This window comes from Stegostoma tigrinum, chromosome 34 (genome assembly GCF_030684315.1).
Source record: "Stegostoma tigrinum isolate sSteTig4 chromosome 34, sSteTig4.hap1, whole genome shotgun sequence".
NCBI classification, from domain to species: Eukaryota; Metazoa; Chordata; class Chondrichthyes; order Orectolobiformes; family Stegostomatidae; genus Stegostoma; species Stegostoma tigrinum.
This window is the reverse complement of record NC_081387.1, coordinates 18,052,744-18,076,783: the sequence shown is the minus strand read 5'-3', so window position 1 is coordinate 18,076,783 and position 24,040 is coordinate 18,052,744. Positions and strand designations below refer to the sequence as shown.

General features: G+C 44.7%; 1 protein-coding gene across 1 annotated transcript in view; it reads right to left on the bottom strand.

The window, feature by feature from the left end:
- Nucleotides 1–2,099: 2,099 nt before the first annotated feature.
- LOC125446638 (protein CutA homolog) overlaps nucleotides 2,100–24,040 on the bottom strand; it is a 32,775-nt gene continuing 10,834 nt past the window's right edge. Inside the window, exons 3-7 of the mRNA XM_048520363.2 lie at nucleotides 23,770–23,918; nucleotides 21,135–21,194; nucleotides 18,528–18,573; nucleotides 5,118–5,167; nucleotides 2,100–2,637 (exon numbers count right to left, since the gene is read on the bottom strand). Coding sequence (XP_048376320.2) covers nucleotides 2,538–2,637; nucleotides 5,118–5,167; nucleotides 18,528–18,573; nucleotides 21,135–21,194; nucleotides 23,770–23,918 — 405 coding nt within the window. The 3' untranslated portion in view covers nucleotides 2,100–2,537. The remainder of the gene's footprint in view (nucleotides 2,638–5,117; nucleotides 5,168–18,527; nucleotides 18,574–21,134; nucleotides 21,195–23,769; nucleotides 23,919–24,040) is intronic.

Genomic DNA, 24,040 nt, shown 5'->3' with positions numbered 1-24,040 from the left:
ACCCAGCAACTCCCATATCCACTGAAAGAACTAAACGAAAGCATTTTAAAACCAAAAGTTGACTTTGGCAAGCATGGAGTCTCATTCCTTCAGCATTGAATTATTCAAATCATACACTGTTAACCTTTTCTTAGTTTCTGTTATCTCCCCACCCTGATGCCATCTTTCTGTCTGGTTATTTCATTTTGCCAAACATTTGACACAATATTAAATACAACAACAGAAACTTCGTGATTCAAACTCTCTTTGGGGCAGGGCAGGGGGTGGTGTCGGAAGAAGGCGGAGAGGATGGGGGAGGGAGAAGAAACTGGGAGTGCAGAATTCCATTAACATTTTATATTTAAAGAATGCTGCCCAACCGAGGAGCTAAGGACTCAAGGTGTTAACTGTGCTGGGGAAATCACATCTTTGCAATAATTGGTCAGGGAGAGACTTACTTGCTCACCCTGTTCACATAGGTCTTAGTTCCTTTGTACAGTGCTGCAGTGAAGCGGGTTTCTCATCATTGCTGCCTCCAGTACAGCAGGTCAATGAAAGGCTATGGGAAAATCTGAGGCACTTTCTACTCCACGCAAATTTTATCAGTTCAGAAACTGTTCTGCTTCTGTTGAAGTTTCCTGCCGGAAACTGAAACTGAGGCTGATTTAGTCAGGGCCGGGAATGTCCAGCGGACACCTGCTCGAGATGCATGAGGGACTTTGACAGAGTAAATAAGGAGAAACCGATTTCCATCATGGAAGGATCTGTCTAAGGAAACATTTACTGGCATTGGAGGCAGTCCAGAGAAGGTTCACTATCCCAATACCCAGTATGGAGGGGCTGTTTTATGAGGAGAGGTTGAGAAGGTTTAGGCCTGCACTCATTGTAATTTCGAAGCATATGAGGTGACCTCATTGAAGCATACAAGATTCTTAGAGGGCTTGACAAGAGAGATGGGGAAAGATGGGTTCCCCTTGTGGGACAGTCTAGGGCCAGGGGACATCATCTTAGAATAAGGGGGTGCATATTTCACACAGAGATGAGGAAGAATTTCTTCTCTCAGAGGGCGGTGAATTTGTGGGAATCTTTACCTTCTGGTAAAGGATTGTCAAGGCTGGGTCATTAAATGTATTCAAGCCTGAGACAGACAGATTTTTTAATAAGGAAGGGAATCCAGACTTATGAAGAAAAAGGCAGGAAAATGGAGTTGAGGATTATGAGATCAGCCATGGTCTGTCATTGAATGGCAGAGCAGACTCAGTGGGCTGAATGGGTTGCTTCTGTTTCTGCATTTCACAGTCTAATAACTGGGAGTCACAGATTTCAGACAGCTGGTACATCGACTAGGGGCAACAGAAAGGAAATCTGTGTCTCCGTGGCGAATGGTCGCGTTCACAAAATGCTGCCCAGAAAGGTCCATGGACTTAGATTTAATGATAACTTACAAAAGGGATTCGAAACTCCCTGAATGGGAACATGACGTGAGTTAGCAGGGCAAGAACAAGTGAGTGGGTCTAATTGAAAGATTCATTCTTTCAAACAGTGAGCACTCTAACAATAGGCTGAATGGCCTAACTCTGGGCTATATGATTATAGAGTCAATAATAGGCAATACTGATACAAAGGAGTGCTACAGACAAAAAAACAAAGAAACACTGAAGATCGCACGGGATTCTTGCCTGAAGTAACATGTTCAACTTGACCAAACACCAATTGTAGAAGGAAGCGCGATGACTTAAAACCATAAGATGATAGTGGGGCAGAAATTTGATTTTCACAAAACTTCAGTAAGTTCACCTCTGTCTTGTTGGTTTCCACCTCACTAACTCTCAGCTGCAGCAGCAAATGCTAAAAAGTTTGGGAAAAAATGGAGCTAAAGGCAAGGACGACTGGATCTCAGTGCAACCAACTTAAAACCACGAGAAAAATACTTTTTCCTTTGGGAAGGTGCATTTTCTGTTGCATGAATAAAACTTCACCAGGTTAACTCTTAAATTAAAAAATACAGGTGAAAACAGTTTTCAAAAAAACTACACATTCTGGAACCTCTACTGCCCACTTTCATAGCAGATGTCACAGTAACAAGCACTATGAAACGTTGCAAACTAAAACAAGAAGAATAAATCTGATCAAAATTTTAATTAGAAATTAACAGAGGAAACACCACTAAACGGGTCATTGTTAGTGAAGTTCACACACACGATATTTGACATGATACTCTAACATGATGTTCTGAAGCACATTGTATGTCCTTCATTACAGTGACCAGACCAAGTGTCCCCTAAAGGTGAGAGTGTTTGCCACAACTGCCTTCTCACCATGAGGGCACAATAAGACACACAAAAGCCTTTCTAGCCATGGCAGGCTGTGGGCTGGAAGCAGGAATTAGACCAGGGAACCTAGTGCAGGAGAAAAACCAGAAGCAGAGAGATCTGAAGAAGAAGGTCCTTTGAAGACCAAACAAATCAAAGCAAATGCGGGACTCAAGGGAACAGCCGCTGTCTGCCTGCCGCTGCTCCTGAAAGATGTCTCTCTCCTCCGGCCACAGGCCCAGGACTTTATTCTGGCACCACGTCGCTCAGCCACTTCATGTACGGTGGGTTCCCCTGGTCGATCGGCACACTGATTACCTCTGCCACTTCATAAGGGTGAACGGACCTGCAAGGAGATGGAGTGGGGACACGTCACCAGTAGACAACTCTAAGGCTCAGGAATGGAACTAAGTCATGAGAACAGGAGGAGACTGCTCAACTGTTGAACCTACTTTACTGTTCAACCAGATCAAGGCTGACCTGAACTTCAACATCATTTACCCATGCGGTTCTGTAACCTGGAAGTCGCAAACCCAATGAAAATCCATCGGTCTGGGTTTTAACGTTCCAACTACACAGCTTCACCAGCATTTTGAGAAAGAGGTCAAAATTTCCACTGCCTTTTGGCCTTTACAGCAAGAGTGGAATCATAGAATCCCCACAAGGTGGCAGCAGGCAATTCAACCCATTGAGTCCACACTGACCCTCGAAACAGCATCCCACCCAGTCTCATTCCCTACCCTTATACCTGTGACCACGGATTTCTAATTGCTAATACACCTAGTCTGCACATCCCTGGGCACTATGGGCAATTTGGCATGGCCAATCCACCTAACCCACACACTAGGAGGAAACTCACATAGACAAGGGAAGAATGTGCAAAATCCACACAGATAGTCGCCTGAGGCTGGAATCGAACACTGATGCACCATGATGCATCAGTGCTAACCACTGAGCCAGCGTGCAGGATGGAGGGTGGGGGGTGGAGTGTAAAAGTGGCCTTGGTGAACCCACAACTGGAATGCCATGTGCAGTTTGGTCTCTTGACTTCAAGAGGGGTATGTTTTCATTGGCATTAGTTCAGAGAAGGCTCAGGCAGCTGACACCTGGGATGAAAGGAATCCTCCCATGAGGAAAGATAGACCAGGATGGACTTATATTATTGGAGAACATCTGAACCAAGCAGTAGGAGAAGGCCATTCGACCCATCAGACCCACAGTGCCATTCAATAAAATCAGAGATGATCTAATTGCAACCTCAAATCCATATTCTCACTGGCCACTAATAACCTTTACATTTCTTGGTTACCAAGAATCCACCTCCCTCGACTCTAAAGCTAGTTAAGGGTTCCACCTCCGCCATTTCACTGAGTAATGAGTTCCAAAGACTCAGTTCTCCTACAACAGTGGACATCCAACCTGCCAAGACCCCTAGGATCTTATAAATTTCCAACCTTCAATTCACGTTCTAGTTTTCCAAACTCCATGGTTTGAGACGAGACTGTCTGAGACAGTCCTCCAATTCCAGGTATTAATCTAGTAAACCAGTTACATCCTCCCTGTCACAAAGTGGGCGATATTGCACATAGTATTACAGATGTTCATAGTTCCTTGAAAGTGGAGTTACAGAGAAGGTGGTGAAGGTGTTTGGTACACTTGCTTTTGTTGGTAGTGCACTGAGTATAAGAGTTGGGATGTCATGTTGTGGCTGTATAGGACATTGGTTAGGCCACTTTTGGAATAGAGCGTTCAGTTTTGGTCTCCCTCCCATAGGAAGGCCATTGTTAAAACTTGAAAGGGTGCAGAAAAGCTTTTTGCAAATGTTGCTAGGGTTGGAGGGTTTGAGCTATAGGGAAGAGACTGAATAGACAGAGGCTATTTTCCCTGGAATGTCAGAGACTAAGGGGTGATCTTACTGAGGTTCCTAAAATCCTGAGGGGCACAGATAGTGTGAAAAGCCAACGTCTTTTTTTCCCAGGGTAGAGGAGTCTAAAACTAGAGGGCATGGATTTAAGGAGAGAGGGGAAATATATAAAGGTGACCTAAGGGGCAATTTTTTCATGCAGAGGGTGGTTCATGTATGGAATGAGCTACCAGAGGAAGTGGTGCAGCCTGGTACAATGACGATATTTAAAAGGCATAGGAATATGAATAGGAAGGGTTCAGATGGATACGGGCCGAATGCTGGCATAGAAAACTAGGTGAATTTAGGACGTCTGGTCAGCATAGATGGGTTGGACTGAAAAGGTCAGTTTCCATGCTGTACAACTCTATGACTCATTCCTTAATCTTCTATAAAAAAGGGATTACAATACAAGCCTGTGCAACCCGCCCTTGGCTTGGATCACCTAGGGTTAACCTGAACTGTGTCATACTACCATTGTGGATATGGCACTCAGATTGCCATTTGACTGAATACAGTAACGTATTCAGAATTAAAAGGTAATAGATTCACGAGCCAAGATGAGTGTGCGATTTTCTCCCAACTGGGGGTTGAGCAGCAAACAAAAATATTATGGCTTCCTATTTCACCACCGACAACAGACACACAAGGCACATGTCTAACGCCTTCTTAAGTGAGATGCACAGCACTGAAGGAGTGCTGCACTAGCAGCCAGGCTGTATTTTTGGAATAGTTGTTATCTGCCAGCAGTGTGCAAGGGGCAATCAAGGAGCAAGTTCCTTGGTCTCTCTGCTGGCATTGCGTTGTAGCTGCCTGTCGCTCCTGTTGGACAGCATGAGGGGAATGGATGATTACAGCCAGCCAGCCTGCCTGTCTGCCCTCCTCCATTCCAAGTCTGTGGCTAACCCAGTCCCCTCACTTACCGCACGTACGCCGCTAGGTCGTCCACTTTGGTGCTTCGTGTTTTAATCATCTGATTAAGAGAGAAATAAAGTGACCGTTATTCTGAAGAAGCATAAACACACTTCAAGTTTTATTTGTGAAGTGGCAGTCTTGTTCAGTGTTTAACTCTCCTGACACTGAACGATGAGACGCAAGGTCTAATCCAGAGGTTTCAGTCTATGATACCTTCAGGTGCAGCAGCATGGCTGTGCTACATTGTCTAAGGTGTCAGACATATGGTAACCCAAGACTAAAGATGTTAAAACAAATGTCTCATCCCTGGTCCTCATCAACATCCATCCCCAACCCAGCATCACTAAAGTAAATATCTTGGACATTATCACACTGCTATATGCTGAAGGTTTATAGGGTGCAGACTGGTTCATAAGAGAGCAGAATTAAGCCATTTGGCCCATCAAGTCTGCTCCACCAAGTGATCATGGCTATGTTTCTCAACTCTAATCTCCTGCCTTCTTCCTGTAACCCTTGATTCTCTTTCTAATCAAGAACCTATCGATCTGTGCCTTAAATACATTCAATGACTTGGCCTCCACAGCCTCTGTGGCAATGAATTTCACAGATTTATCACCCTGTTGCTGAAGAAATTCCTTCTCATCTCAGTTGTAAAGGGTTGTCGTTTCAATCTGAGGCTGTGCCCTCGGGTCCCAGTCTGGCCTACTAGTGGAAATGTCTTACACAATTGTAGGACTCCAGAGGATACAGGTCAAAACTGTCGAGCCTTTCACTGAACCCCTACAGTGCAAATGGAGGCCATTCTGCCCACTGAGTCTATACCAACCCTGCAAAGAGCATCACACCCAGACCCACTTCCCTACTTTTCCACCCCACAACCCCACGTTAACCGTGATTAGTCCCAGGGCACGTCAAGGCAATTTAGCCAATCCACCTAACATGCTCATCTTTGGACTGTGGTAGGAAACTGGAATATTGGTCAGAATTCCACACAGACATGGGTAGTATGTGCAAATTCTATACAGTCACCTGTGGCTGAAATTGAACCCAGGCCCTTGGCACTGCAAAACAGCAGTGTTAAACACTGTGCTACCTTCTCCATGTGCACTCCATCCAGACCCATCAGCATTGTGTAAGTTTCAATCAGATCCCGCCTCATCCCTCAAACTCCAACGAGTACAGACCCAGAGTCCTGAACTGCTCCTCATATGACATGCCCTTCATCCCAGTATCATTCTTGTTAACTCCTCTGGATCCCCTCCAACACCAGCAAACCCTTTCTTAGATACGGGGCTCAAAATAGCTCACAATATTCCAAATATGGTCTGACCCTCGGCGTAGGACATGCATCAGCTGTTAGTGCACACACCTCTGACTCTCAAGGTTCTGGGTTTAAGACCCACTCCAATCTCGAAGCGTGAAAAAAGCAAGGCTGACACTTCAGTCCAATGTTGAGGGATTACTGCACTCTTCTCAACTTATAGGACATCAAGACAAACCTGTGCAACCCAATTTTCACACACTCAACTTCTCAATTCCCTTAGGGTTAATCCAAACTGTATGAAACAGCCCTGAGAAACTCTTAACACTGATATCAACAGCCTGCAACAAATGACCTCTAACAGCTCCCAGGCTTTGTGGTTAGGATCCTCACCTCCAAACTGAATGTCACGAGTTCAAAACCAGCTCCACAGCACTGGTGTAAAGATAACAATCTCTCCCTCAATGTCAGCAAAACGAAGGAGCTGGTCATCAAGTTCAGGAAGTGGAGTGGAGGACATATCCCTGTCTGTCGTCCCTGGTGCTGAGGTGGAAGAGGTCCACAGCTTCAAGTTCTTAGGAGTAGATAGCAACAACCTATCCTGGCCCATCCACGTTCACGCTACACTAAAGAAAGCACACTAATGCCTCTACTTCCTCAGAAGGCTAAGACAATTCAGCATGCCCACAATGACACATAAAATTTTTATCAAAGCACCACAGAAAGCACCCTGTGTAGATGCATCACAGCTTGATACAGCAAGTGCTCTGCCCAAGACCACAAGAAATTACAGAGAGTTATGAATGCAGCCCAGTCCATACACTGACTCCATCTACACTGTATGCTGCCTTGGGAATGCAGCTAACATAATCAAAGATCCCTCCAGACCCGGTTATACTCTGTACTACCCTCTTCCATTCGGCAGAAGATACAACAGTTTGAATGATTTAAGAACAGGTTTTTTCCTGCTGTTGTCAGACTTATGAGCAGACCTCTCATATAATAGAGTTTATCTTTCTCTGCATCTACTCTGTCGCTGTGACACAATATAATGGTCTAGGCCTGAAACATCAGCCTTCCCGCTCCTCTGATGCTGCCTGGCCTGCTGTGTTCATCCAGCTCTGCACCTTGTTGTCTCTAATTTGCATTCTGTTCTGTTACTCTAATGTACTTATGTAAGGCATCATTTGTCAGGTTAGCTTGCAAAACAATACTTTTCACTGTATCTGAACATGTGACAATAACAAAATCAAATCAAAGCACTTACTCCAACAAGCTGATACATCTAGTGCCAAACTAAAGGACGGCTGCAGGGCTAAAGAAACATCTTTCAGTTGCGACTCAAAAGTCTCTAGCGAGTTTTGAGAAGATTTGTAGCTCAGGTTGAGGTTCGGGATGTGAGTTTGCTCGCTGAGTTGGAAGGTTCGTTTTCAGACGTTTCGTCACCATTCTAGGTAACATCAGTGAGCCTCCAATGAAGCGCTGGTGTTATGTCCTGCTTTCTATTTATCTGGTTAGGTTTCCTTGGGTTGGTGATGTCATTTCCTGCATTGGTGATGTCATTTCCTGTTCTTTTTCTCAGAGGATGGTAGATTGGCTCCAAGTCAGTGTGTTTGTTGATGGAGTTCCGGTTGGAATGCCATGCCTCTAGGAATTCTCGTGCGTGTCTCTGTTTGGCTTGTCCTAGGATGGATGTGTTGTCCCAATCAAAGTGGTGTCCTTCTTCATCTGTATGTAAGGATACTAGTGATAGTGGGTCATGTCGTTTTGTGGCGAGTTGAGGTTCATGTATCCTGGTGGCTAGTTTTCTGCCTGTTTGTCCAATGTAGTGTTTGCCACAGTTCTTGCAAGGTATTTTGTAGATGATGTTCGTTTTGCTTGTTGTCTGTATAGGGTCTTTTAAGTTCATTAGCTGCTGTTTTAGTGTGTTAGTGGGTTTGTGGGCTACCCTGATGCCAAGAGGTCCAAGTAGTCTGGCAGTCATTTCGGAAATGTCTTTGATGTAGGGGAGAGTGGTTATGGTTTCTGAGCCCGTTTTGTCTGTTTGGGTTTGTTGCTGAGAAATTGGCGGACTGTGTTCATAGGGTACCCGTTCTTTTTAAATACGCTGTATAGGTGATTTTCTTCTGCTCTGTGTAGTTCCTTTGTGCTGCAGTGTGTGGTGGCTCGTTGGAATAATGTTCTAATGCAGCTTCGTTTGTGGGTGTTGGGATGGTTGCTCCTGTAGTTCAGTATTTGGTCCGTATGTGTTGTTTTCCTGTAGACGCTGGTTTGAAGTTCCCCATTGACTGTTCGCTCTACTGTGACATCTAGGAATGGCAGTTTGCTGTTGTTTTCCTCCTCTTTTGTGAATGTTATGCCAGTCAGGGTATTATTGATGGTCTTGAAGGTTTCCTCTAATTTGTTTTGTTTAGTGATGACAAAGGTGTCATTCACGTAGCGGACCCAAAGTTTGGGTTGGAAGATTGGCAGAGCTGTTTGTTCGAGTCTCTGCATTACTGCCTCTGCTAAGAACCCTGATATCGGAGATCCCATGGTGTACCGTTGATTTGGAGCCAATCTACCATCCTCTGAGAAAAAGGAACAGGAAATGACATCACCAGCCCAAGGAAACCTAACCAGATAAACAGCAAGCGGGACATAACACCAGCGCTTCGTCGGAGGCTCACTGATGATGTTACCTAGAATGGTGACAAAACATCTGAAAAACCAACCTTCTAGCTCAGCGAGCAAACTCACATTCAAAAGTCTCTATCATTCTTTCAGGATGTTAAAAAAATATTTCGGTGGTTCTGCTTTGAAAAGAGCAGCAGACTTTTCCAATATTTACTCCTCATCCATCTCACTTTAAAAGGAAGATTTTGGACACTATCCTTTTCGCTATTTTGGGGGGCGGATGTGCTGTCTGAGAGCTGACTACAGCGTTTACCATATCACAACAGCAACTACGGTTTTATCGGGCTTTGCTTGAAGGTCTTTTGTGGGGCAGTGGAAGTGCCCTTACCTCTGAGACAGAAGACCTGGGTTCAATGCCCACTCTTCTCCGTAGGCATGCTGTAGCATCTCTGAAAATGTTGGTCAGGAAAAAGAGAGTCTGAGCTTTCCCCAGTGGGGTGTTGGCTTCTAGACAGGGAAAGGGTCCAGATGAGAAAGCAGAAAACTGGTGCTTGTGCTGAACTATAGATTTACAACAAAACCCTTACAAATTTCAAAAGGTCCTTTGCTGGTTAATTCAGCATATGGGTGCAGGTCTGTTAAACATATGCGAACAATCCTATGGATTATTATTTTGATGAAGAGCAGGTAGAGTTCTGCCCAGTCTCCTGACTAATATTTTTCCTCAAGCAATAACACCTTACTGATCATTATCGAATCGCTACCTGTGGGAGTTTGAGGTTTGCAAGTTAGCTATCACATTTCTGAATTACTTACTTTCCTTTTGAATGGTACTCTTTCAGCTGAAAAGCACTTTGGTGGCAGAGAGAAGTGCAACATTAATACAAGCATTTCTTTTCCTCTCTGACTGCTTAATTTCCTCGCAGAAGAATCACAAATAGACTTGAGTTGCACAGGCACCATCCTCCCCACACAAACGCTGCAGCCTGGGTCTCGATAGGTGCCAGTATTTTTAAAGAGAATTGGTTTCCAATGGATGCAGTACAGTTACAATATTTAAAAGACATTTGCAAAAGTACCTAAATATGTACTTATAAGTACACAAATATATGAGAACCTTTGGGCCAAGTGAAGGCAGGTGGGACTGGTTTAGTTTGGGAACATGGTCAGCATAGTTGGGCCAAGGGTCTGCTTTCGTGCTGTATGACTCTAAGAGATGCTCAATTTATTAAACAAAACAGAGTGCTGGAGAAACAGAACAGGTCTGGCAGCATCTACTCTGATGGTCATCAGCATAAATTTCACCCTTTAATTCCGATGGAGGGTCACTGGTCTCGAAAGGTTAATTCTGGTTTTCCTGCCACAGATGCAATGTGTAGTTTCTGTTTCACACTTCCTGCATCCACAGTTCTTTGTGTTCGCTTGATAAAGGCTGCCCTCTGCAGACAAAGAAGACACACGCATTTGTCATCTGCCCCAGGTACTGTTTCCGAGTCAGACCATTTCGCAGGGGAGCTGACAGGCCTGCAGAATTGCTCCAGATGCACAACGCTAATCAGCATCAGGGCCGCAGCTCAGAACGGACATTCAGGCAGTCTCTGTTTTGCAGCAATTTATTTCCCTCGCGAGCAGCTGCAGCCGCCACACCACAAAGTTGAGACCCCCGGACTGAGTGGGCTGCTTTGAGTGAAGCCACATGTATGTGAAAAGTTCCGCTGCCTGTATCCTGATTCACACCGAGCTATGTGATCAAATCACCCATGGTCATCACTGACCTATACTGGATCCTGGTCGGGCCACACCTCAACTTTACAATACTCAGCCTTCCTTTCAAACTGCTCTATGGCTTCAAAACATTTGTAACCCGCTGCAGCTCTTGAACCCGCTAAAGGAATGCACTTTCCTCCAATGTTAGCCACTTGAGACCGCTGGTTTTACTTGCTCCATAACTGATGGCAATGTCTTCACATGCCCAAGTAACGGCTCTGGAGTGATCTCCCAGAACCTCTCCGCCTCTCTTTCTTCCTTTAAGACACCCCTTAGAATCTATCCCTTCAGTCAGACTTTTGGCGATCTTCCCTCATATTTGGTTCAGTTTCAAATTGTTAATGCACCCGAGAAGTCCCTTGGAACTTTTCATTGGGTTAAGGGCACTACAGAAACGCGAGCTGTTGCGAACATGGCAAAACTTGATGTAAGATCAGGAACAATGGAAAAAGCACAGGTTAATTGGTCAGGGTGCCATCTTTTACCAAGAAAACATTGATTGAAGTAAAACAGTTCAGTAAAATGGGAAAGAGGAGGACCAAGGATTCACATTGAGAGGACACTAGGCTCAATAACCTGCAGGCTGATTTAGAACATATGCGCAAATCATTAACCCAATATTCGCTTTACAAGTGCTGAGTGGCCTGCTGCGCATTTTCAGCACCATCTGTTCTTATTGCATATTTCCAGCACTTGCAGTTTTTTTTTTTAAATTTTTGCTTCCAATAAATGCTGCCTATGCAAATCTGAAACTGCAGGCAGTTGCTGTGAAACTTGAAATGATTTACAAGGATCTTGCCGAAGTTGAAGGGTTTAAGCTGTTGAGAGAGGCTGAATAGGCTGGGGCTATTTTCCCGAGAGCGTTGGAGGCTGAGTGTGACATTGTAGAGGTTTATAAAATCATGAGGGGCATGGATAGGGTAAATAGACAAGGTCTTTTCCCCAGTATAGGGAGGGGAGTCCAAAACTAGAGGAAATAGGTTTAAGGTGAGAGAGGAAATATATGAAAGGGACCCAAGGGTAACATTTTCCACACAGAGGGCAGTGTGTGAATGGAGTGAGCTGCCAGAGGTAGTGGAGGAGGCAGATACCTTTTAAATGTTGTGATTGTATCTGGATGGGTACACGAACAGGACGGGTTTAGACGGTTATAGGCCAAACGCTGGGAAATGGGACTAGATTAATTTAGGATTTCCAGTCGGCATGGACGAGTTGGACTGAAGGGTCTGCTTCCGTAGTGTAAAGTGCTATGGCTCAATGACACCACAGTGGGATATGAGTTCTTCAAGTCAACACAGTGTGGAGCTGGAGAGACAGAGCAGGCCAGGCAGCATCGGAGGAGTAGGAAAGTCGACGTTTCAGGTCAGGATCCTTCCCCAGGACCCTTCACGGTTGCTCCGCCATATTTGATCATGGGATGTGGGCAATCCTGACCAGCATTTCCTGCCCACTCGCAAACGCCCAACACAGGGCAGTCAAAGAGCAATCACATGGGTGTGGGTCTGGAGTTACATGGAGGCCAGACTGGGTAAAGATGGCAAGTTTCGTTTTCTAAAGGACATTAGTGAACCAACTGGGTTTTTACAACAATTGACAGCAGTTTCATGGGCACATTAGGCCATTTCTTTTTAATTGGTGGGACTCGAACTCATGTCCCCCCTGGGTTAGCCTTGGGCTCTGGATTACTATACATTACTGCACGATCAAAACTTTGGCCTTTTTGAGGGCATGTGACAGAGCAGTTGCTGAGGGGATGCTTCCCTCTGTGGAAGATTCTAGAACAGTTTAAAAAGAAGGAGCCTCATATGTGAGATGGAGACGAGTGGGGATTCCTTTTCCCCAATGATCCGTATCTTTGGAATTTTCTTCAGCAAGCAGAGGAGGCAGGATTATTGAATATACATTCAATGATAGAGGTGGGTATAGTTAGAACTTTTAAGAGACTTTGGACAGTTACATGAATAGGAAAGGTTCATAAGGATATGGGCCAAACACAGGCAATTGGGACGAGTTCGGATTGGGATATCTGGTCGGAATGGACCGGAGGAACGAAGGGTCTGTTTCCGTGCTATATGACTATGATGTGTTCAGATTAACCTCCCAGTCGTTACACACTTCTCCATCTGCTGCAATCTCTTCACCCTCTGCCCATCCTCAAAGGACGCCCTAGATAACTATTTCCCCAAAAGCTTATTAAGCTTTGAGCCCTCTCTGACAATACACACGCTTTCAACTGTACTATCCATTTAACAACACGCTTCAAATTGCTCTGAAAAGGTTCTTCCCTTTGCTGTTTTTAAACAAATCACTGGCCTGCGTACTCCGAACATAAAAGCGACACAGCACAAGTGAGAATTTGTTTAAATGCACTGACAGGCACACTAAAAATGGCACTCAACGGAAATGAATCCTACTAATTATTCTGATTTTTAACTTTACTATCAAGTTTCACGGCTCAGGTGTCAGTGCATACCACTTCAAATATCACTATAAATCTCAACATTTATTCTGCTTGGCCAGCCCAGATCAGCCTGAAAGCAGTTCTGCACTGACTGAAGCTCAGCTGAGGGTTTAACAAGGCGTTCTGCCACTATACTTAGACAGCACCTTCCAAACCCAAGACCACTTCCATCTGGAAGGAGAAGAGCAGCAAATACGTGGGAATACCAACACCTTCAAGTTTCCCTCCAAACAACTCACCATCTTGATGTGGAAATATACCGTGTTCCTTCAGCGTGGCTGGTTCACAATCCTGGAATTCCCTCCCTAATGGCATTGTGGGTCTGCCTACAACACAAGAACTGCAGCTATTCAGGAAGGCAGCTCACCCCCACCTTCTCAAGGGCATCTAGGGACATGCAATAAATGTTCACCCAGAAATAAGTCTAGTGAATAAAAAAAAAAGACAGGTATGCAATTATAAAACACCTTTCACGGTATTGGGATGCCCCAAAAAGCATTTTTCTTTTTTGCTATTTTTTTAAATCAAGTTGTTCAGAGATGTTATTAGAGACAGATGGGGCAGGTACAGCCCAAAGATGTGCAGGATAGGTGGACTGGGCACGCTGAATAACCCCACAGTGTCTGGGGAAGTGCAGGCTGGATGGATGAGATTATAGGAAATGCAGGGTAACAGGGATAGGCTAGGGGGTAGATCTGGGTTGGATGCATTTCGGAGAGCTGGTATTGACTCAATGGGCCAAAGGGCCAGTTTCCACACTGTAGGGATTCTAGAAGGGACTTGAACTTGCATTTCCTGATCCAGAGGTAGGGGCATTACTGCCACACCACAACAACATTCGTACAGCCTTCCCCCACCAAAGGACATTTTATTAAAAAATTCAGTCACAGGATGCAGCCGTCAATGTTAAGAGCAACATTTACGAACCATCCTTCGCTGCCCTTGAGGCTGAGCTGCTCTTTCAACCACTTGGTGAAGGTACTCCCACAATGCTCCTGGCAACAGCACGCAGGATTTTGACCCAGTGATGATAAAGAAGCAGTGATGTATTCCCAAGATGGGATTGGGAAATGGCAGCGCACCCTCCCATCCCCGCCCACTGCTGCAAATACAGCAGCAACACAAATTGGTACCAGCGGACGAAGCTGACCCAGGATACTCGACAGCAATGGAGTCAAACTATCTGGTCATTAATGCACTGCTGTTTGTGGGATCGTCCTATGCATCAATCATTCGCCACGTTTCCTACAGTCAGAACAGCTACTGCAACTCATTTGGCCAGCAGACATGACCTGACGCACGACAGAAATGCAGCTTTTTGATGTCTTTTGCTAGCAAACAAGGTGACAATGCCACAAATTTTGCAAAATGATTCATCATCTAGATGCCCTCCCCACATCCCTCCCTCCCTGACCCATCTCCCATGGGAGTGACAGATAATGTTCTGCTCGGTTTCTGCGATCTGACCAGCTGACAACTGAGACAGAAGATTTGTCACAGCAGGAGCCTTCACATCAAACCTGGGGAGCTCCTACATGATGGGACAGGTTCTTACTGTGCCACTGTCACAATGCCTTTAAGTAGAACTGAGCTGCACTCAGTCTGACACTATGCGGTGTGGCTAAGTCAAAGGAGTCACAAGTCTGACTCGAGCATTTCAGATCACCCAGAAAACACATCAACAACAAACCATAAATAAAACAGCAGTCCAAAGTACTGCGGCTGCTGGGAATCTGTTTAGACAGGGGGATGGGAAGGGTTGAGAATTGCTGGGAACACACTCCCTCATCTGCGGAGTCAGGGAGCAGATGTAGTTGCCCCGCTGTGCCGGCCTTGCATTTTCGACTCTTAGGAAATTACTGAAGTTCAGCACTGCACTACGACCATAACGCGATATGAAATAGGAGCAGGAGTAGGACATTCAGCTCCTTGAGCCTGATCTGCCATTCAATGGGATCACGGCTGATCTAGCATTCCTCATGTCCACTTTTCCCGTAACCCTCGATTCCCTGACTGATCAAGGATCTGTCTGTCTCAGCCTTAAGCACTCTACCCCCACAGCTCTCTCTGTTGCAGGGAGGTCCAAAGACTCTCAACCCTCTCAGAGAAGAGATTCCTCCTCATTTCAGTCTTTCATTTGCACCCTTTCATTCTGAGTCTGTGCCCTTCTGGTCCTAGGCTGTCCCATGTGGGGAAACATCATCTCAGTTGTACATCTTTCAAAATTAAGGCTTTGGGGGACTAGAAATGAATTTGAGCAGGGATGGCTAATCAGCCAGATTGGAATATGTCATTCCCTAATACAACACATGACCAATATTCAATGGTGCTGAAGTCGGGGAGCATTCCAGCCCACTGTCACCTTTTAAAAACCATCCCACTCAGCCAATCCTTCCCCTGTAACTCTCTTCAATTCACCCAGTGTGCCTGGCCAACTCCACTCCTCAACGAGTCCACACTCATTACATTCTACAGGCGTACGTGGAGAACTAGGAGGAGTAGGCCTTTGAGCTCACCCTGTGGCTCAGTAAGATCATAGCTGAACTGACTGTGGACTGAAAGTGGTTAGGGCACCATGCGGTGTCAGTGAGATGCAGCATGTACCTTTAAGATAACAGACCCAAACACACTCATTTGAGATGTCCCAAGAAGGATTCCCTGCTGTTTCCACGACTCAGTACTGCCATGAAACTCCCACCTTGGAGATAAAAAGGGGGCAGAATCAAGACAAAGTTTTTTTTTGGCCAGAACGACAAGTCAAACCTACTTCTGAGTTCCTTTGACCTGTACAAGTGTGGTTCAGGACAAGTTTCAATTTTACAATGGAACTTATGGCAGTGAATTATTATTTCTCTCATCACTTCATGTGACCAAATATTAGCTATATGAGTATATATTATATCAGGGAGCCACCCCCAACCTGTATTGGGGGAGGGAAAAAGAAAGTGACACAGCAAGTGCATTACTGCTTCAGGTCTGTGACCTTTCACCAGCACTGGGCAGTGCACAGAAATGAAACCTTAAGGGTTAATTCTGAGTCAGTACTTGATTCTACCTGAAAGATCTCTCCAGGAAGAGACGGCAAAGAGGAGACACCGTGAAGCTCTTTCAAACTATAAAAGGGGTGTCATGTCATAAATATACAGTAGTCACTGTTGATTCCGATAGCGAATTCAAAAGCAAGTTCCACACTCCAGAGTGGTTAGAATGTGGAAATTGCAGCACATGGAGCAAGTGAAGTGAATAGTACAGAGGCATTTAAGGGAAAACTAGGTAAGTGCATGAAGGAGAATGGAATGGAAGGATATGCCGATCGAGTGAAATAAAGAGGGATAGGAAATGCTAGCGTGGAGATTGCATAGATCAGGATAGTCAGTCAGTCTGTTGTGGTTCCCGTCAACTTAATTTGACAATCACTGCTCTAAAATGTTATTTTTCAAATCAACGTATTTGCTGAACTGTAGACTTCCTGTCCCCACCTGTGGCCCAACAGTACACCACTCCATATCAAAAAAAACAGCAAATAAAAGTAAGAAATGCAGACGCACCACAACTCCAGAGCTAACCTGACTCCACAAGCTGGAGTTCAGCAAATTTTGATCACCACTTTTGGCAAAACACAACTACTGGATGATAAGAGACCAAATCTTTTGCCTGACTCTCGACCATATTTAAAATTGCAATCACACTTCTCAGCGAACACATGCCTGGTCCATTGTCATTATATTTCTATATTCCCTGCCCTGCTGAATATGTCAGAACTGTAGACAATTAAAGAACAAACACATTGTCTAGAGTATTCATTTTTGTTCACTTGCTGAACAGACAGAAAATTATAAATAAAACCAGAAATATATCATTCAGCCAAGCCAGTGATTCAGCTCCACTTGAGAGCCCTCCTACTTTTCCACATCTAACCCAATCACTGCATCCCTGTATTTCCTTCTCCCTCGTCTGTTTGTCTAGCTTTCCCTGACAGCATCTATATGACTCATTTTGACCACTCTCTGAGAGACAGGACTCCACCTCCTCACTGCGCTCTCTAGGTAAGGTCTCTTCACAATTTACTTACTTTACCAACTACAATGGACTTGTCACAGCCTCTCCAACCCAATTTCCCCTCTTCCTCTCTTTGTTGTCTCACCACTCACAGCTCAGTTATCAGATCCACAGAGCCATTACAAGACAACATGAGGCCTTGCACCTATCAAGTTTATGTTACCTCACTCTGAAGTAGTCCAGTCCAATCCCCTCTTCACCCTGTAGTCCTGCAAGTACACTATTCTCAAATGCCTTTTGAAATCATTGATACACCCCCGCTTCGATGAACCGTATTGGTATGACTTCCAGATTATTGGCACGACTTCCAGATTATTGGCACACGTGGTGGAAAAAAGGTTATTCACAATCCCCTGCATTTCTGGCCGAAAAACTTAAATCCTGTACCATCAGCTGAAAGGAGTATTATTTCTATGTCTCCTTATTGAAACCTGTATAGGAGTTTAGTTAGACTGAACCTGGATTATTGTGTGCAGTTTTGGTCTCTTTACCTCAGGAAAGAGACTGTCACAGAGAGAATGCAACAAAGTTCCACCAGATTTGTCACCAGGATTGTCTGGTGAAGAGAGTGTGGAACAACTGGGCCTGTAGCTTCTGAAGTTTTGCAGAATTAGAGGCGATCTCATTGAAGCCGACAAAATGCACAAGGGAATAGACAGGCAAGATGCAAGTTTCCCCTAGATGAGGAGTCGAGAACAAGAACCAAAATTTAAAAATAAGAAGAATACCACTTAGCTCCAAGACAGGGAGACTTTTTTTTAAAATCTCAAGTTTGTGAAACCACCCCAGAGGAGAGTACTTAACGGTTGATAATTGTTTTGATCACCGATAGTATGAAGAGTTAGGGGATGGTGTGGGTAAAAGATATTTAAGTGGATTATCAGCCATGATAATTTTCAATGGTGAAGCCGGCTCCATAAGCTGAATGGCCTACTCCTCTTCCTATGTCATGATCTCCACCTCTATGAAATCTCCTTTCAATCTTATTAACTCCAAGGAAATGTGGTCCAAGGCTTACATTATGGAGTTCTCCTCCCCAGACTTCTATTCCTGGAGCACACCTTCAAAAGTCCCCTTTCATGCACTCTCTCTCTGACCACACGGTCTGCTACACTCCTTCACTTCCCCAGGCTTACTCAGATCTAACCTCCTGCTGTGAAGCCCACAGACATATTACAACACACCAAGGACCATGTAATTATGCACAATCACTCTTGATCTGGTCAAACCTTATGTTATAATCTGAAAACTCACAAGCAGAATTTCGCTGTCTTCCTCAATGTTTCCTTTCCACTCGTATCTGAAGGAAAAATTAAAAAAATTGTGCAACCAAATGTACATATATGCAAATTAAACCTCCATTGCCACAATGGAAAATAATCTCACATTTATGGAGTATCTTCCACTACTTGAGGATGTCTCAAAGCAGTTGACAACCAAACTTATAATGCAGGAAAGACGACAATCAATTTGGTCACAACAAGCTCCTACAAGATGGAACGGGGCAAAGACGATAAAAAAGTAAACTCCCCTGAATCTGGCACACAAGGAGAATTAGATTCACAGTGTTGTACAGCTTGGAAACAGAACACTGCAGCCCAATGGTATCAATGTAGACTTCACAAGCTTCAAAATCTCCCCTCCCCCTCCCACATCCCAAAACCAGCCCAGCTCATCCCTGCCTCCCTAACCTGTTCTTCCTCTCACCTATCCCCTCCTCCCACCTCAAGCCGCACCCCCATTTGCTACCTACTAACCTTATCCCGCCCCCTTGACCTGTCCTGGACTCCCTGGACTGATCTACCTCCTCCCTACCTCCCCATCTACACTCACCTTTACTGGCTCTATCCCTGCCTCTTTGACATGTCTGTCTCCTCTCCACCTATCTTCTCCTCTATCCATCTTCTACCCGCCTCCCCCCCCCCCTCCTTATTTATTTCAAAACCCCCTTCCCTTCCCCCACTTCTGATGAAGGGTTGACACCTTCCTGAAACCAGCTTTCCTGCTCGGCCTGCTGTGTTCATCCAGCTCTACGCCTCGTTATCTTCAGCTCATTCATGCTGACAAGATATCTTAAATTAATCTAATTCATTTGCCAGGATTTGCCCCATATCCCTCTAAACCCTTCCCATTCATATACAGATGCCTTTTAAATGTTGTGATTGTACCAGCCTCCACCACTTCCTCTGGCAGCTCATACGTGCACCACCCTCTGCGTGAAAAAGTTCCGCTCAGGTCCCATTTAAATCTTTCCCCTCTCACCTTAAACCTATAACTCGTGTTTTGGGCTCCCCTACCCTGGAAAATGAAAGATCTTGGCTGTTCACCATGCATCTTATGATTTTATGAACATCTATAAGGTCACCCCTCAGCCTCCAATGCTCCAGAAAAAATAGCCCCAGCCTATTCAGCCTCTCCCTATAGCCCAAACCCTCCAACCCTGGCAACATCCTTGTTAATCTTTTCTTCACCCTTTCAAGTTTTAACAACATCATTTCTATAGCTGGGAGACTGGAATTGAACACAGTATTCCAGAAGTGGCTTAACCAATGTCCTGTACAGCCACAACACGACATTCCAGCTTCTATACTCAATGCACTGACCAATAAAGTCAAGCGTATCAAACAGCTTCTTCACCACCCTGTCAACCTGCGACTCCACCTTCAAGGAACTATGAACCTGCACTAAGCGGGGGGAGGGTCGGTGCTGAACACATGAATGTACAGGCCTGCAGGCAGGACCACTCATAAATATGATCAGTGGGGGGGAGAGTGAGGGGAGACAGTGAAAACAGAAGGCACAGAGAAATTTACTTTAATCTGTTTTTTGCAGTTTTGATTAAAGGTTAAATATTAGCCAGGACAACAGGGATATCTCTCCTGTTCTTGAAAATAATGCCACATCATCTTTCCCGTTCACCTGAGAGGAACCTTGGCTGAAGAGTTCATTCAAACAGCGACAGTGCAGCACTGTATCGGAGGGTCACCTTGAATTGCGTAAATCCCTTGAATGGGTCAAATATTTGGATCCTCCTCAGACAATCACGTTATACAGGTGAGCGTCTATTCGATTCACATCAAGGTGGTAGTGAACTGCCCTCTTGAATGCAGTTCAGTGGCTTACCAGGTCATTTCAGAGATCAGTTAGGAATCGCCCACATCGCTGCGGGTCTGGAGTCACATGTGAAGACCGAGAAGATTCCTTCACCAAAAGAGCATCAGTGAATGAAGCAGGTTTTTTGCAATGCTCAGTAGTTTCACAGTAACTACTACTGAGACTTGCTTTTTATTCAAGATTAACCTGACAAATTGAATTTAAATTTACCCAGCTACCTTGAGGGATTCTGAACCCACGGCCCATATTGTTTGTTCTGGCCTTTGGTCCACGATCACCATGCTACTGATCCATTGTCAGGGTACAGCATTTTGAAAGCACCTGTTTAACAGCATTGTGGGAGTGCTAATGCCCCACAGACTGTAATGGGTGATGAGGGCAGCTCATCATTACATTCTCATGGGCAGTCAGGGGTGGGTAATAAATGCTAGTGCTACTAGCGATGTTCACACCTCTTGACTGCATATGAGGAATTATTCCACTGCAAGGGAGTTCTATTAATCTACCTGAAAATATCTACCTCTGAACCAACCAAAATTGATTAACTGATCATTTGTCTCAGGGCCTTGAATGGATGCCTGGTTGTCATTCAAGGTTAGATCAGGTAAGTGGATAAAAGAAGTGGTGTCATAGGGATAACGTGAGCTAAATAGAATGAAAGGCCATTTGATTGTGTGGTGTAGAAGTGCTGAACCGAGGCTGATCCCTCCCGTAACAGCTGCATGCCAGATGAAAAGACTCACGTACACAGACGTTATCTGTGGGACAATGTTCACGCAGGCGGCCAGCTTCTTCTGTACAACACCCCTGAGGAATCAAACAGAGCAAGAAATGTCAATGTTCATTGTGCACCGCAAAGTGGGAATTGCTTCAGTCAATTGCTCCAAGTTCAATTTGTAATGGGATAAGAGAGCTTGTTTGACTAAATAAATTAATGGTTTACTTCTAAACTGGCATCTTTTTTCTTGCCAAGCAATTGCTACACTTCAAAAAAAGGGTTGCACAGTCTGGAAGAACAAAGGGGAAGATTTCATTGAAACCTACAAAATTCTGATAGGACTAGACAGGGTAAATACAGGAAAGATGATCAGGGAGTCCAGAACCAGGGGATCATAGTTTAAGGTTACCGGGTAGGCCATTCAGTACGGAGATGTGGAGACACAGAGCGACAAGCCTGTGGAATTCACTACAACAGAAATTTGTTGAGGCCAAAACAGTGAATGTTTTCAACAAGGAATTAGATATAGTTCTTATATCTGAAGTGATTGAAGGGTATAGGAAGATCAGCCATGATCATATGGAATGGTGGAGGAGGTGCAAAGGGCCAAATGGCCACCCCTGCTCCTATTTTCAATGTTTCATGTTTATAACGCAGTAGGCCCCAGAGTTTCAATTCTCTGCCATACTTTGAAAAGTATGATATGAAGTCCAATAAAAGAGAGACTTAATTTATGTTCTACAAAGAGTTTTAGTTTTTGGTTGGGGAGTGGGTTGAGCGAGTGTGTTGCTTCAAGACAAGTAATGTGCTTTTGAAGCGTAGAAGCCACAGTTCCCACAACAAGCCCCAGAAACAATACTGAGTCAGAGAGAGGGGAATGGGTGTGCCAGTGTGAGGGTAAATCTGTTTTAAAAAGGGGTCTGAAGAAAGAAACAGGGTGCAGGATACACAGTTTCCCAGTAAGAAGCGGGCAATTACGACCTCGAGGATTCTATTCGGGTCATCTCAACATTTCAGTGGTTTGGGTCCAGGACTAGAGAGAGTGGGGTGTCGAAAGGTGCAGGTAATTTTGAACTAGGAGTCATACAGATTAATCCTGAGGATCAAAAGAATCCATAAGGGGCTATGGATAAGATGGCCAACTGAGGCATGCGGGATTCAGAGTCAGGAAAAATGAGAAGATATATCAGGGAGTAGGGATTAAATGGTTACTTAGTGACATAAGAATTGAGTCGTATTATGGAGAAAAAAAGTGCTGTTGAAGTTTTTTTATCTTACACGCATCATAACACCATCATAAGAATATCAGATCTCAAAGAGAACAATAATTATAAGTGCACAAGAAGAGGATGTTGATTGGTTGGAAAGTGGACTGTGATAGGTAAAGGTGTTGCCATGGTGCATGCAAACGTAACAGAGTAATCAAACGAGGCAAGCTGACACTAATTGAGCAAGGTATTGCCATGCAGTGAGCCCAGGAAAGGGCTGCCTCCATTTTTATTCAGTTTGCCACGGAGCAATGCCTAATCATATTCTTCCTGTTTGCAAAGTACAGGGCCCCTGAGTCTGAATATGTGCAACTTTTATATAAACCACATTAATCTTAAAATTGATTGTTAGTGTAATTTGTAATAGTCTGGATTTTTCAGCAAGTGATTTTCCATTGCAGAATCACATTTAATATCGGACACTAAGCTCTGAGCTTTGGAAGCCCAGACTGGTTGAATATCGTAAGTTCTCTGCCTGACGTGATTGCTTATTGTTTCATACAATCCACCAGCCATTGGGACATATAGCCTATGTATCTGGCATCATGTCAGCACTGAAACTCATACACCAGATTACTGATTTCAGAGAGAAGCTGAACATTTTATTTTGGTTTGATGGCTTAATCTTGCTGGTGCAGAATACCACTCCATACTGCTAACAGATCATAGCAGCATGAAAGATTGGCTTGTTGAACGCAAGACAGAAAGTTACAACAGCACATGGGGAAAACAAAAAAGGCCCACTGAGTTGCAGCGTTCTGGATGCACGGACTGAAAGAGCAGTGGAAGTGAATTTAATCGTAACTTTCAACAGGCATTTGGAACAATAATTATAAAATCCCTGTCTGGAAACCGGCCGTTCAGCCCATTAAGTCCACACTGCCACCCAGACCCAGCTCCCCCACCTTAACCTTTTAACCTCACATTTCCAATGGCTAATCCATCTATCCTGCACATTCCTGGACACTATGGGGTAATTTACCATGGCCAATCCACTTAAACTGCACTTGCCTGGACTGCGGGAGCAAACCCACGTAGGCACAGGGAGAATGTACAAACTCTACACAGACAGTCACCTGAAGCTGGAATTGAACCTAGGTCCCCAGCACTGTGAGGCAGCAGTGCTAACCACTGACCCACTGTGTCAATTGAGGGAAAAAATATTGCTAGGTACCATGAAAGAGTGTGAGATTGCAATAAGGCCTTATATACTTACCTTACAGCTGGCACACCCAAGACCGAATGGCTTCCCATGCAGGATGAATCTATGAAGCTCCTTGACTGGTCAGGATGGCGGCAGGGGTTAAAGCGTTTAAAACTAGCTGCATAACCCTGTACATGGACTCATCCACAACTTAAACACAAGAACTGGAAAACCATGGATAGTCAGTCTCACCGAGCAATGTCTTTAGCAACCTCCATGTTGGGGCAGGTAATGAAGGCTGCAGAGTGGGTTCCAGACACGTAGGTTTCCGTTGCCATGGAGAACAGTCTCAAGCCCACACTTCTCAGGCCAGAGAACATCAACAGTGTGAACAGCAGAGCCTACAGGAGAGAACAGGACAAGGGAGATCAGCAGACTTCTCTTCATACACTGTCACCATCTGAAGTACTGTGAGTTACAGGAGTGCAGAGACTCTTTCCTGTTTACGACTTCTGAAAGGTTA